We start from the raw sequence: 13,184 nt of genomic DNA, 5'->3' as shown, positions 1-13,184 counted from the left end.
GGAGCGCTCAAGGCCAGGTTGCAGGGGCCTGTGGGCAGGCCGGTGTGGCGGAGCTGTCCCGGTCCAGGGTCCGGTAACGCCGCCACGGCCCCGCTCCGGCCCGCCCGATCCGCCGCAGTCCTCGGGGGCGGGGCGGAGCCGCTGGGCCCCGCCCCCTGCGCTCCCCGCCCTCCCGTCACGTGCGTTAGCGACAGGCGGCGGCGGCGCCCATTGGCGGAGGGGCGGGGGGGCGTGGCCGGCGGCCGGTCCGTCAGCTGCGCCGGGCCCTGACAACAAAGGGCTCCGCGGAGGCGGCGGGGCTGGGGCAGTGTGGTGTCGGTGAGTTCGGTGCGCGGTGGGCTGCGGGCACCGGGCGCGCTGCCGGTGGCCCGGGTGCGATGGGCTCCCACCGTCTGAGCGGTGGAGAGCAGCAGCGGCGGAGCCCCCGTTTTCCCGTGCGCCCATCCCGGCTTCTCTCCGCTGGGACGGCGCCGGGGCTGGGGGCTTTTGGTGGTTTCCCGGCTGTGGAGCAGTCGGCGGTCTCGGCCGCCCGCCTCCCGGGCAGCCTCGGCGCGGGGCCGGGGAGGTGCGCAGCCGCCGCGGCTGTGCCGGCTCAGCCCGCGCCGCCGGCCCGGCCGTGTGGAGCCTCCTGGCGGCGGCCGCGGGGCTGCGAGCGGGGGGCGCGGGGCATCGGCGGCTGGCTCCGGCTCGGGGCTGCTGTGGGACCGACTGGGGGGTCGGTTGTGTGCTTCTTTGGTTGTGTTTTCTTTTTGCTTAGCGCATACCTCATCTCCTTTGCTAGGTTAGAAACAAACAAAAACCCATAAAAAAGGAAAAAATACTTTTTTAATTGCAGCGATACTGTATTGTTGACATTCATTCGGTGTGTTATCTGTAACAGCCTCTTAATCATTACTGTCGCTGAGTCAGTTGTTCCCAGGCTTGTGTTTTCCTGCCGCTGACAGCTCCTGACTAAGAACCCGAAAGCCTCTCTCGTCTCTGTCCTGTTTTCCTCCCCGGACGATGGCCCTTGATAGCAGCCTGACTTCTCTTGTGCTGCCTGGCTTGCACAATAGCACACGAGCTATTTTAAAGGCGCTTGTCCAAAAGGATGTCAAAGCATCAACCACTTTCTAAATGTGCCGTGGTTTTAAGCCCAGCTGGAGATGAAACCAGGACAAAATGATTCAGATGTTTCTTTGGATCCTCCTTGGGGTGGGGGAAGGGAAAAATGGGACAAACTGCTTTTGATCTACAGAAAGTCATTTGTGGGTCAAAAGCTGAGGTTTGTTTAGCTCACATTCTCAGAAACAGGGATCTCTCTCTTACTTGCTAGAGGGTAATTATTTTACGTTGCTGTGATGCCTTGGGAGCCTTACTAGAGGAGTGTGAGCTCTCATCTTGCTCCACTCTGCACAGAACAAAAAGGAAGCCTCTGCCTGAAGGTACCTCCAGGCTTGATCTAGGAAAGAGACAACGCACGTGTGTGGGAGTACAGGGAAAGCCAGTGCTGATCACCAGTCACACAATGGCTTACTAGTTAGCCTAAAGAAAAAACAAACTCATTTTTTCATAGGCCTGGTGCCAGGAGAGAGTTAGGGAAGGATGTGGAAGGTGACTGGAAAACTACAGACTTAAACTTCCACTTAGAATTCATTTCCTTATCCATAGTAAGCTCTGCCTATAACTGAAGCACTCAAACCTTCTCAAGAAGGTGCTTGGGAACACTGTAGGCATTTGGCATTTCCTTAGGTAACCCATCCAGGGCTTAGAGACCTTAATGGTTAAATGTGTTTCCTGCTAGTAACCACTGAAAGTTGAACTTTACTGCAGTTACAGCCACTTCTGCTTGCTCTGGGTATAGAAGAAGACAATAAATGTTTGCCTCTTTCTTCACATAATTGACTACTGTTGTAATTTTTTCTTTCCCTCTGTTAAGCTTTACCACTTTTAAAGTTTTGTTGATTTTCTTTAGCCTTGTGGTAATTTTTGTAGCTCTCTTTAGGAGAGACCTAATGTTTCATTTTCAAGTGTGGTCCTTAAAAATAGACCTGTATCACTATTGCAGCTGAGCCTGTTGTTTCTAGCCTTGTGTTTTCCTGCAGTCAGTCATTTCTCTTGAGCATAACTTCTTGAGTTTCACTGTACCTTTTCATATTGCTCCTGAAGACTACTTTAAATTCTGCTCCTCTCCTCCTGTGCTGTCTGAACAAGGAGGAAGCTGCATAAATGTGTACAGGAGCAGTGCTGCATGGAGCAAGTGCTTGTCCTTCCCTTGAACAAGTGGGTGATGGGGTCTGGTTTCCTGGGGTAAGATGACACAGGAGACCAAACAGCTCTTTGGTGTGGCCTTAGAGTTCTAGAGTAAAGCAAGGTATACTGATCTATATATAAATAATATTCTTCATGAGTTGTATCTTTTAGTATCTAGGTTTGTCCATTGTCATGTGTCTTGCTCCCTTTCTGAATGCAGGCAGTCATACTGTCTTACATGGATATATTCTTTCCTATTTAATAATCAAATAGGTATTTAATCAGTAATAATTCTGACCTGCTGTGATGATTCAAATTTTGCTATGGGCAAAAATAACTTGTTGTTAAGTTGGTGAATATTTTTCCTCATGGTTTTTGCTTTTTTACTTGCTTTAATGGCTTCTATTTATTGGCTCATACATAAATATCAAAGGCAGTTCTGGGGTGTTTAAACATTCAATTTCTTGGTACTAATGGGATTTTTCATCTTCACTGCCAAATGCAGAGGTCAGGCTTACAGTGACCAATTACATGTAGATTTAGGGGAGTGAATTGAGAAATAAGCACTGGGTTTAGTTAAACACATCCAATACTTTTCCATGTTCCTTAGATTTAGGATACCTGACTAGTTGGGTGGTTGCTGTGAACACGATCTCGCTGGTAACTCTGTGGTGTACTTTGAACCTGAAGACAGGATGTGCCTTGCTACTGTGTTAACTTGCAGTCAGGGTGGAACAGAGAAGCAGCACTGCTTTGGGCTTCCCGGGTAGCCCTCACCGGGGCTCCTCTGTGTCAGCAGGGGAGGTGAGTTGTCTGGAGCAGAAAACCTGCCCTTGCCCTTGGTGTCTCTCTGACATGGAGGGAGCTGGGGGAGTGTAGACACAAGAGTCCTATACACCTCCTCCCTTAGGAGAAGGGGGGACTGACACCTACACAGACCTTTTTTGGGGGAAGAGGTCTGAGACAAAGGCACTCAGCTCCCAGGAGAGACCTAGGATTGCGGTTTCTGTTTGTATCTAGCTGGGAGGGGGTGGCAGATGCCACTGAAGCTGCCTCTCTTCAGGGAAAAATGTCCACTGGTACCTCAGACTGCACTAACAAGGGGCTTCTAATTTGTTTCTCTAGGGATGTTACCTGTGGCTTTGTCATTAAGATGCTTGTCATCATTTTTTCCAGGTTTCACGTAAACTGTTTACAAGTCATGCTTTCGCATGTCCTGTACCTAAGCTGATAAAGCATCTATGCACTTTAATCTCAAGTCTGTGCCACTCTGCTAGTAGTGTGAGCTGTGCCTTGAACCTTGGATATAAAGACCTACCAGCCAAAGTCTTGTTCCTGCCTTAGTAATGTTCCAGAGGTTAAATAACATGCTCATGGGAGAGATTGATAGCTTGTCCAGCCAAGAGCCAGAGTTCAGTGAGAAGGAAGATGACGAGTGGATTCTGGTTGACTTTATAGGTAAGATGTCTGTCAGACATGAGTTCTGCCTTTGTCTTGCTCTGGCTCTTGCTTGTCTTACTTCCATGTGAACAAACCAGCATATTGGGGAAACTTTATATCAGCAAAACCAGTGTGGGATTAGAGTGTAGGGCGTCTTCCAAACAAATATTACGTGCTGTGTAAATTGGTGAGAAGAATGATGTCAGGTTTATAAGCCTGACACAGGCTTCAGCAGAACCGCTTGTACAAATAAAACCTATTTGACTTATTTCGCAATTATATAGCTTTACTGATAATGTTGTTTCACATGTCTAACGTGGCTTGTCTGGGAGCTCCCTTTTCCCCTCCCCTGCTTTTAAAAAGTAAAAATTTGTGTATGTGCTAACAGGGCTCTTTTTTAAATTTTTCTCTTTTTTTTATTATTATTTCATATCCCGTTTCTGGCTGTGTGCAACTGTGTTGTTTTTGACCTTCTGCTATCACCATCATCCATGGTTCCTCTCCACTGATGACTGCTCCCCTGCAGCAGACACTTGCACTAATTGCTCCGTGGAGGAAGCAGACCTCATTGAAGCATCGGCCACGGACAGCTCGCCCGTCTTCTCTTGTTTATCATCTCCTCTGGAACACTTGCCGGAGGCCAGCGAGTCCTGCTTCATCCAGTTTGAGTCATGTCCTATGGAGGAGAGCTGGTTTATTACCCCTCCCCCATGTTTTACTGCAGGTGGATTAACCACTATCAAAGTGGAGACCAGTCCCATGGAGAACCTCCTGATAGAGCATCCCAGCATGTCTGTGTATGCTGTCCACAACACCTGTCACAGCCTTAATGAGGCTGCATGTGGGGATGAGGAGTTTCACAGCCCAGGTAGCCCCAGGTATGTCTGAATTCTCTTGTCAATGAGCTCTGGTGCTGAAAATATCTGGTTTCTCCTTGATCAGCTTAGACACTTAATACTGAATTTTCCAGCTTATTTCAGGGGAGGTGAATGAAGCATGAGTACCACACAAGGTGTGTAGAGTGGTCAGGTGCCTGCCTGCTGAGAAAAGTGTTGTACAAGATGGCAGTGTTGGCAAACAGCTGGGTATGCATTTTGGCACTGCAGTGAATATTCATGGAGCCTTGTTACTCCCTTGCAGAGTATGTTCCAGTCCTGTGTAGACTGGTGGCAGTTGACTGTATAGCCAGTAATGTAGATATGAAAGCACTTTGCCCCCTTCACAGCTATGTGTGTTTTTCATAACTGCTAGTCAGTATTCTTTCAGTCACCTTGTGAAACACAGAACTTTAATGATCCTGACAGGGAAGTAGCTTTGGGTTTAGGTGAGAGGCTTCTATGTTTTGTTTTTTTTATTCCTCAACCTAGTGATAAGGACAGGATTAAATTTGCCCGCAAGTGGCTTGTGGAGCAAAAGTAAACTGAAAGATTCCACAAAGCTTAGTCCCCTCAATGTGAAAAATCTGTGCTGCAACCTTCTACTTTTAGCAAAGTAAGTGCTTTTGGGTCCTGAAAATCTATCCATGGGGTTTATTGTAGAGGCATGTTTGCCATGCCCTGCCATTCTTTGTTGTTGGTGTATGCAGCTGTACCAGTACAGTGAACATGGCTGTATGCAAATAGAGGATTCCTTTGCCATTATGACCCCGTGTGTTCATTGGGTTTGAAATAATTGGGTGTTTTGTGAATCCCAGTTAGTAACAAAGACTGACTTTTTATACTATCTAGCTCTTAAGTTTAGAAACAGTAGTACTAAAGAAAAAAAAATCACAGTATACTGAGCTTTGATATACAGGAAGAAATTAGTGTAGTGCTTGAGTTGCTGTAGGTAGATGCCTATTGACTTGTCCAGTCAGCCCCTTGCCATATTTAAGTTTTTACCTCAAAGAAACAGGTGACTTTGAAATGACATACTGCTGTATAATGTTGAAATATAGTGCTGATACTATTGATCTTGGTGTGGGATTTGTATAATTATTTGGGGAGGACAGTTTATGATGTTAAGCATCAGGGTCTAGTTTAAGTTAAATTGGAGGAAACTATGAGCAGACAGCACCTTTAAAATGAAAGTCTGAAGGAATCTGCAAGAGTGCTGTAGGCTGCAGGACATGCCCTAGCACTTTATCAAAAATACAATTTTCAGTGAATAGTAACACTCAAAAGTTGGATACTGACTTTTCAGTCACTTGACCTGGGGATCCTGATGTAAATTCAGCCAGAGAGGGATCCTGTCTTGTGTTACACAGCACAGTTAAGCTGCTTCAGTGCCTGGGGAAGCTAGAGGTGTGCTCTTCAGCTAGTGTGTAATTAAGTTTCTTCACACTGAACTCTGTGCTGTTGCTTTATCAGAGGATCCAGGCTCTTGTACAGGATATTTTGTGTGATAACTGGGGTGAGACTTAGGTCTAAAGCTGAGGTAGACTGCAGAATTTGGGAACATTGGTTACACTAATACTAGAGTAAGTTTCAAAAGCTGTTATGAAGTCTCTAGTGGTTTAATGGTTGGCCATTTAATATTGTAGGGCCAAGAAAAGCTGCTTAAGGCACACTGGCACAGTAAGTACTACTGTTTTGGAACAGTGCTTTTTGTTTGATCAGGCTGCTAGCAACACTGCTTCCTCTAGAGCCTTGTCTGCCAAAGCAATACTGGTTTTAGGACTAACCTTTGTGCCAAATGATTACTTGATCAAGCCTAACTACATCTGCTTTAACAAGCCAAAATGCTAAGTGCAGAAAAATTACTGAAATGATTGGGTTGGGTGTCTGAAGCCTTTAATGTTTGTTGTGAGCTGTGGTTGTGTAGCACGATGAGCAGGACACTCCTGCTTTCTGGCAAAGTAGACACTGGAAGCACAGCAGCAAGTGCATGTAGTGATGGTCTGGCTTAAGACACAGCCCCTCTAAAACTGCATTTTGACAATGTGATGGAGTCTCATCAACCCTGTTCTCTCAGTGCATGGAGCTCACTAGTACCAGCCTACCAAATGCACCTAAGGTACTGAAAGGCTGCATTTTGGAAGAACATGTGGATGTTTAGCTCATTCAAACCACCTCTGCTATCCCAGTGTCACTTTGATGACAAATAAAGTGTTGGTTTGCAAAGCATTGCTGGAAGAGTATTTGATAAGAGGGGGGGAAAAAAGCTAAAGTATTTTCAGCCAGCAAGTTTAAACCAGTTTTTCTCCTTTTGTGGAGGAAATCTCTTTTTTCATTTTAAATTCCTTTCAAAGCAAAAGGATGTTGTATAAACTTCCCTATTTGTCAGATTAGTCATATTTTTATATAACAAAACCACAGCAGTTTGTATTAACAGTTGCTGCCCTTTGCTAGTTAAGGGTATACTTAGGAAATACAGGTTGCAATAACTGTGGTGTGGCTTTCTGCTTCTGTAATAGCTTTCCCTAGAAAGGCTTCACTTGCAGTTCCACCTCCAGCACTGTTGGATGCACTAAGGGATTGCTCCACAAGGAAAATAGTAGTCCCATATTTGCAGGTACCCTCATGTAAATTAAACTGGTGTAATCTGCAAAGAATGTCTTTACAAGGCACTGTGAATTGATCTGTGCTTGTTACTCACTTTTTGTTTGGTATTTCAAGTGCTAGGTATAGGATAATAACCTGTGAAAAATAGGGGAAGATCAGCATGTCACATATGACTGTTCTGCAGTCTCTACTCTTCAGTCATTCATATCAAACTACCCAAGGATCCAAAAGCAAGATTGGGATATTTGAAATAAGAAAAAAGTAGAAGGGAGGGAGTATTCCCTTGATGACAAGGAGTATTTCCCTCCAGTGTGCAGTGGGAGGAGGCAGAAGAGTTTACTTCATGTCAGGCACCTGCAGCCTCCCAGAGTAAGGCTACAAAGGGTACCGTGGGCATGGCAGACCTGACTTGTGTCTACAGAGACATCATACAATAATTGCTAGTTAAGCTCTTCCAGAAGAGACTTTATATGACAAAGTCATGCTAATGTTGAAAGACAGATTTCCCAAGAGACCTCTTGCTCATGCCTGGGCAAGTTCCTGGTCTTGCAGCCATCTTTCCTGGGCACCACTGACCAGTTGGCAGCTGGTTGTTGGGCCCTGAGTGGGGAGAGAGAAGGCAAGAAACTCTGCTGCCACTGGTCTCACACCAGTTCTAGCACTCAGATTAGGGTTTTGCTTTATTTTTAAAAGGGCTAGGCTATTTTTAACTTTACTTTGGAAGTTTCAGGAAATGCCAGTGATTGTTCTGTCAAGTAGGGAAGTCCTTCTTCAGTCGCTGCTTGCATAGGCTGCTGGTTTGTTTTTCACTAGTGCATGATGAAGCAAGGGTTTGCCAAAACTGCTGACTCACTGCTCATGACATTTAGGGGGCTGGTTGAGGAAAAATCTGTCTGAGTTATTTTTCATGTGTGTCACAACTGTTCTACCTTTCCATTCCTCTGCATGAACATTGTTTGTTTGGATTTACTTGTGTGGCTGGCAATTGAAATGCACTTTTGTTAGTGTGCTTCTGTTTTCAGGCTGAACCACCAGTGTTCAAGATGATTTTAAACCAAACTTTGCCTAGTGGAAAACTCTCAAGTCTTCTAAAGCTGGAGCAGTGTGACACACATTGCCTTACATGTCTGATCTCTATTGCATCTTGGGCTTAGGGAGGTGGTGTGGGGAAGAAAGAGCACAGTAGAGCAAGAGCCAAAAGTCCTAAGGCTGTTGTGGGGCCCCCACACAGAAAGTGATTTAGCAGCACTACATGTTACTTACCGGTGTGGTAAGTGGCTTGACCTTACCTCAGCCCAATTCTCTGTACAGTAGAATGAGGGTTCCCTTTTGCAGTGCTGGATGCTGATATCCCTGTTCTCCCCTTTGTTTTGCTTGTCCTTCCAATGCGCCTCAGTGGTGACTGATACCTGCTTGTTACATTTCTAGACAGGAGGCCCGAAATGAAACAGGACAGCGTGTTCACTGCTATGTCACGGCTCTTGCTACTAGTTCAACTTTTCTGGAAAAAAGCAAGAGCTTTCGTCCTACCCACTGGATAAAAGAACATAATGAAAGACACTGTCTCAACAGGAACAGTCTCCGTCGCCAAAACCTCGCCAGGGATTGCCACTCTCGGCAAATCAAGCACAACGGACTGTTTGTTCACCAGCCTTGCCAGCGTCAGTTCAATTACTGATGGCTCTTGTGGTTTTAATCTATGGCCTAATTGTTTCTTAGGTTGCTTTTGTTTTCATGTGTAGGTAAGTGTGGTCAATCTGAAGCTGATTGTCAATCCCTCGAACACAATCATAACTAGTGTTGCATTATTTTCAAAAGACACATAAATCTCCGAACATCTTGCATCAAGTTCTAAATGTTGATGTTAAATATCAATGTCTTGGAAGCCTATCAGTATGATAGTTTGTGTGCTGTTTTATAAACTTTGATGTATAGATGGGTTCTTAGTTGGTATTTTAAAGAAATTTAACTGAGATGGAAATCAGTTACATTTTGCATTAATCAAAACGAAGTTAGAAAATTTGAGGTTAGCCATGTGCTTTAATGACCAGTACTTGACAGCTTGTGTATCTGTCTGTATTCAGCATATATGATTACTTTCTGACAAGGAAATTCTACAGCTGCCAGTGGATATTACATAGCTGTGCTGAGCTGTTTCAAGAAGGACATCTCATCTAAATTCCTAGAACTTACTTGTGTTAGTGGGGGCTGTGTAGGTGTGCTGGGTACTTGGTATGGATATTGAAAGAGGGTTAAATGTCCCACCAACATTGTTGCAGTACAATATGGCACCAGTGTTACAGATGTAGTACCTCACAGTGGAGTGGGAAGAAAAGTGAACCCTTGGGTAACATGCAGATGCACAACACAGAACTGAACTGGGCTTTACCAGATAAAGTTTGAGTTTCTCTAACTATTTCTGTCTTTGAAGCATGTATCTCCCCTACCCTATCTCATTTAATCTCTAGTCTAGTTAAAGGAGAAAGATGGTGGATTGACCATTCTTTTAACCTATCAGTAGCTGACTGCTCTTCAAAGAAGTCAGACTGATAGACAGCTATTTCTGAGCTACAAATGGCTATTAGATTGTCTCATATTCACAGATTGAGAGTAGCTCAGAAGTCACTAGAAGGAAGCTTTTATTCAAAGTTCTCCTAATTTTCTCTCTTTTTCTCTATGAAAATGAAATCCAAGTTAATGGGGACTGGAAATGAAGGGCAGTGTGAGGTAGGGGGAATTGGATGCTGAGCTAAATACAGTGATAACAGTATATAAAAATTGACCAATCAGCTGTGGTTGTTCTCCTAGCCCACTGGAGGCAGAAGGACTTAATAGCAATTCCATGGGCCAACAGGAAAGAAAAGCCATTCAAAACTATCAAGTAGTTTTCTTAAGAGCACTGAGCAAGATGTTTTGGGAGTTGGCAGGCAGTGCCAACTACAACTACAGGTAAAGTTCACCTGTTAACAAAAACTGTGTTACACAGCAGCCAGTGGTATGCTGGACCCTGCTAGATCAGTCTGGGAAGTGGATTGAATGGGAATGGACGTAAGGAAGCAGAAATCTTCAGTGAGAGAAGGGGGGGGGCAACCAAAAGTAAGTTTTATCTTCCTTTCTGCCAGTGCTTAATGTGATTTGCTGTTTTCCCTTGTGTTTAGTGCCTAGGGCATTACAGTGTTAACATTACACTCAGCTGTGTCTTCCAGTAGTCCTTACACAGAAATTGGTACAAGGAGTCATGTGAGGAGTCCTTGAAATAAGACAAGGTCGATAATGTGAATTGTTCCAGACTTAAGAAGTATTTAAATTCAGCCAGATGCTTCAATTTCACTGAAGCAAAGCCCCAGCAATTCAAATTGACCTTGATGTAGTGGTACTGTTGCGTGTTCTGCAGCTGAAATTGTTGTGGAACCTACTTAGCATACAGGGAACAGCATTCATAGCCTATGTTTCGCTGCAGATGTCCTGCTTCACTGCAATTAGGATTGTCACAAAGGGATGTTGAAAATAATTAAATGTACAAAAGCAAGAGGTGCTTTCCTGGATACGCTAGTTTTTGGGGTTTTGTTGTTTGGTGATTTTTTTTTTTTGACAAGTTGAATTCACATGGACACTGAAAGAAAACAAAATTGATCAACACCATGATTTTCCAAAAGAGATATTTTGTTACTGCTGTTTTAGCAGTATGTGCCCATGTCCATACAACAATTCTCATGTGGTCCAAATACTTTGGTTTATCTGCAAATAGCTGTAGTTTCACCAGTCTCTTATCTGTTCACAAGTACTCTTACTTGCCTCAGATTATCTACCTACCTTTATCACTCCAACTTTTTGTCTAGCTTAAACTTCCTTATCCTTGCTGCCAACTTTCTAGCTCAGGAAAATTCTTTGCTTTCCTGTATTAGTTTTCTTTATATAAAAGTAACTTCTTTCCTTCAGCTTTAATTTTCTTAAAGTGCAATGAAGGAAGATGTAGTCTCCACCTCCCTGTGTTGGAAGGAGTGAGTAATCCCTTAACTCCTAATGGGGAGGTGGAGCTGAGAGTATAAGGCTCCCAGGCATTAAAATGAGAGCCTTGGTCTGTTCTTCTCAGTAGGCAAGTAAATGCAACTTTAGACTGCTCCTAGAATTGGGAGATACTGATCTTTTTATACTGCATTACTAGATGACTTTCTGGTGATGAAAACCTATATCTTTCAGGATATAAACTATTTTGTTGCACAAAGCTGTGCTTCTCAATTTGTAATATTGGAACCATATTATTGTGTGAGATAGTACTACATCAATGGCTTTTTGTTAATTTGTTTTACGTATTTATGTTGGTCTAGCCCTGTTTTGTGCCTGGAGCTATTGGGCAATTAGATTTGTTTTGGTTTACTGTTTTAATAGTGAGCTGTGTGGCTTTTTATATGGTTTTTTGAATTGTATTAAAGTGTGTGTTTTTTCTTGTAAAAGTGGAGGCCTTGCACTGTCTCATACTGATTGATATTCATGAATCTTGCGAAATTGTATTTTCATATGTATTGGTCAATGGACAGATTTGCATTTTAAACTGTGCCTTCTACACAGCAAACTTGAAGATTCAAAAGGGACATTTCAGTTGGGATTAATACTGTACATCAGTCTATGCATATATGGCAGCTTCTCTCCAGAGCCACTTCTCTATTTGTAGCAGTCCTTTTGATATGGAAGAATCTGTGGCTCTTATTTTTAATAGATTAACACAAGCTGAAAACAGACAAAATACAGCACTTTGCCAAAAAAGGTAGCATTGCTTAACCAGTGTGTATTTACTAAAGTGATCTTCTGTATTTTGTTTTCATGGTGCCTTCTGCGCACTGTGGGGAAACGTGATCTTAACTCTCAATAAAAAATGGCCTATTAAAAGTTGTCAGTCTGTTCCTTAATGTTATAGGTTAATGAAAATCCAAATGTCTGAGCATCTTGTGCAGGTGGCAGGTCCAATGTGTGTCTCACTGCTAGCTCTAGTACAGCAGTTGCTCTGGGCCTTGGCTTGCATTGCTGATCCAGTGACATCCAAGCAGTGTTGCACATCTCTGCTGACTGCTGCCTTTCCTGACCAACATGCAGGAACTCTGTAGGTGAGCAGGACAGAGATAAAACCTACATGAAATGTGCATTGTGGGGGGGATTTTTTTCTGTAACTTAGCTGAACCTTTCTTGTTTCAGCTCATACCCCACTGCCTATCATTGCCCTGCCATGCACCACCATGAAAAAATCTGTGTGGAAAGCTGCTGGTATAGGTATCCTATGAGGGGGCAGAGACCCTGTGCAGATGCCTAGGGATGGGGTTAGGGAAGGCAAAGTAAAGCCACTTGCAGCTGAACTTGGCAAGGGATGTGGAGGGGTCCAGAATCCATGTGACAAAGGACATGGAGAAGGCTGAGGTACTCCATGTCTTTGCCTTGGTGTCTGCTGGAAGACCACCCTTTGGGACTGCAGGCCCCTGGCACATGTGGGAAATGTGAAAGCAATGAAGATCAACCCTTGGATGAGAAGTCTCAAGGTAAGAAAGGCTTGAAGAAATGCACCATACAGATGCACCTGTAAGTGGTGAAGGAGCTGGCTCAGAAACTCAGAGCTTGCTGGGCTGCAGCAGGCAGGGTGTTGACAGCAGGGAGGAGGAGGTGATGTTACACCTCCACCCTGGGCCAGGGAGACACATCTGAATGGCATGTCCAGTGCTGAGCTCCCACTAGGAGAGGGCATGGATGTGCTAGAGGGTATCCAGCAAGAGGCCAGGGCATAATAGGATTGAGGACAGAAATAACCAGGAGAGGATGAGAGCTGGATTTGTTTAGGCTGGGGAAGAAAAGTCAGAGGGGATCTTGTCAAGGTATATAAATAACTGAAGGGGGCAATAAAGGCAACAGAGCCAGATTCTTTTCTGGTGGTGCCTAGTGAAAGGACAAAAGGCAGTGTGTGCAAGCTGAAACGCGGGAAATCCTTGGATGTAAGAAATGGGCTCAGTGATCTCCATGTTGTTATGGCTTTTTCTGAAACTATAT

General features: G+C 44.3%; 1 protein-coding gene across 4 annotated transcripts; it reads left to right on the top strand.

The window, feature by feature from the left end:
- Positions 1–235: 235 nt before the first annotated feature.
- TP53INP1 (tumor protein p53 inducible nuclear protein 1) lies at positions 236–12,026 on the top strand. Of its 4 annotated transcripts, none has more exons than XM_054281323.1 (4): positions 236–318; positions 3,409–3,690; positions 4,199–4,550; positions 8,583–12,026. In XM_054281323.1, exons 2-4 carry the CDS (start codon positions 3,579–3,581, stop codon positions 8,830–8,832), a joined length of 714 nt encoding a protein of 237 aa, XP_054137298.1. In that variant the 5' UTR covers positions 236–318; positions 3,409–3,578; the 3' UTR covers positions 8,833–12,026. The 4 variants fall into 4 exon arrangements, with proteins under 4 accessions (XP_054137298.1, XP_054137414.1, XP_054137350.1 ...); XM_054281439.1 differs by lacking the exon at positions 236–318 and adding an exon at positions 6,194–6,227 and having other exon boundaries at positions 734–3,690; positions 4,202–4,550; positions 8,583–8,686; XM_054281375.1 differs by lacking the exon at positions 236–318 and having other exon boundaries at positions 734–3,690; positions 4,202–4,550.
- Positions 12,027–13,184: the final 1,158 nt, after the last annotated feature.

Source organism: Melozone crissalis, unplaced genomic scaffold, assembly GCF_028551555.1.
Source record: "Melozone crissalis strain CALT ecotype California unplaced genomic scaffold, PUWL_Pcris_2 ptg000002l_1, whole genome shotgun sequence".
Classification (NCBI taxonomy): Eukaryota; Metazoa; Chordata; class Aves; order Passeriformes; family Passerellidae; genus Melozone; species Melozone crissalis.
This window is presented reverse-complemented; position numbering and strand designations above follow the sequence as displayed.

Bases quoted from the DNA above. Each gene is read 5' to 3' on its own strand.
- TP53INP1 (XM_054281323.1), top strand. From the start codon at position 3,579: ATGTTCCAGAGGTTAAATAACATGCTCATGGGAGAGATTGATAGCTTG. The intron at 3,691-4,198 runs GTAAGATGTCTG...GCTCCCCTGCAG, and splicing joins GATTCTGGTTGACTTTATAG to CAGACACTTGCACTAATTGC. The intron at 4,551-8,582 runs GTATGTCTGAAT...TTACATTTCTAG, and splicing joins CACAGCCCAGGTAGCCCCAG to ACAGGAGGCCCGAAATGAAA.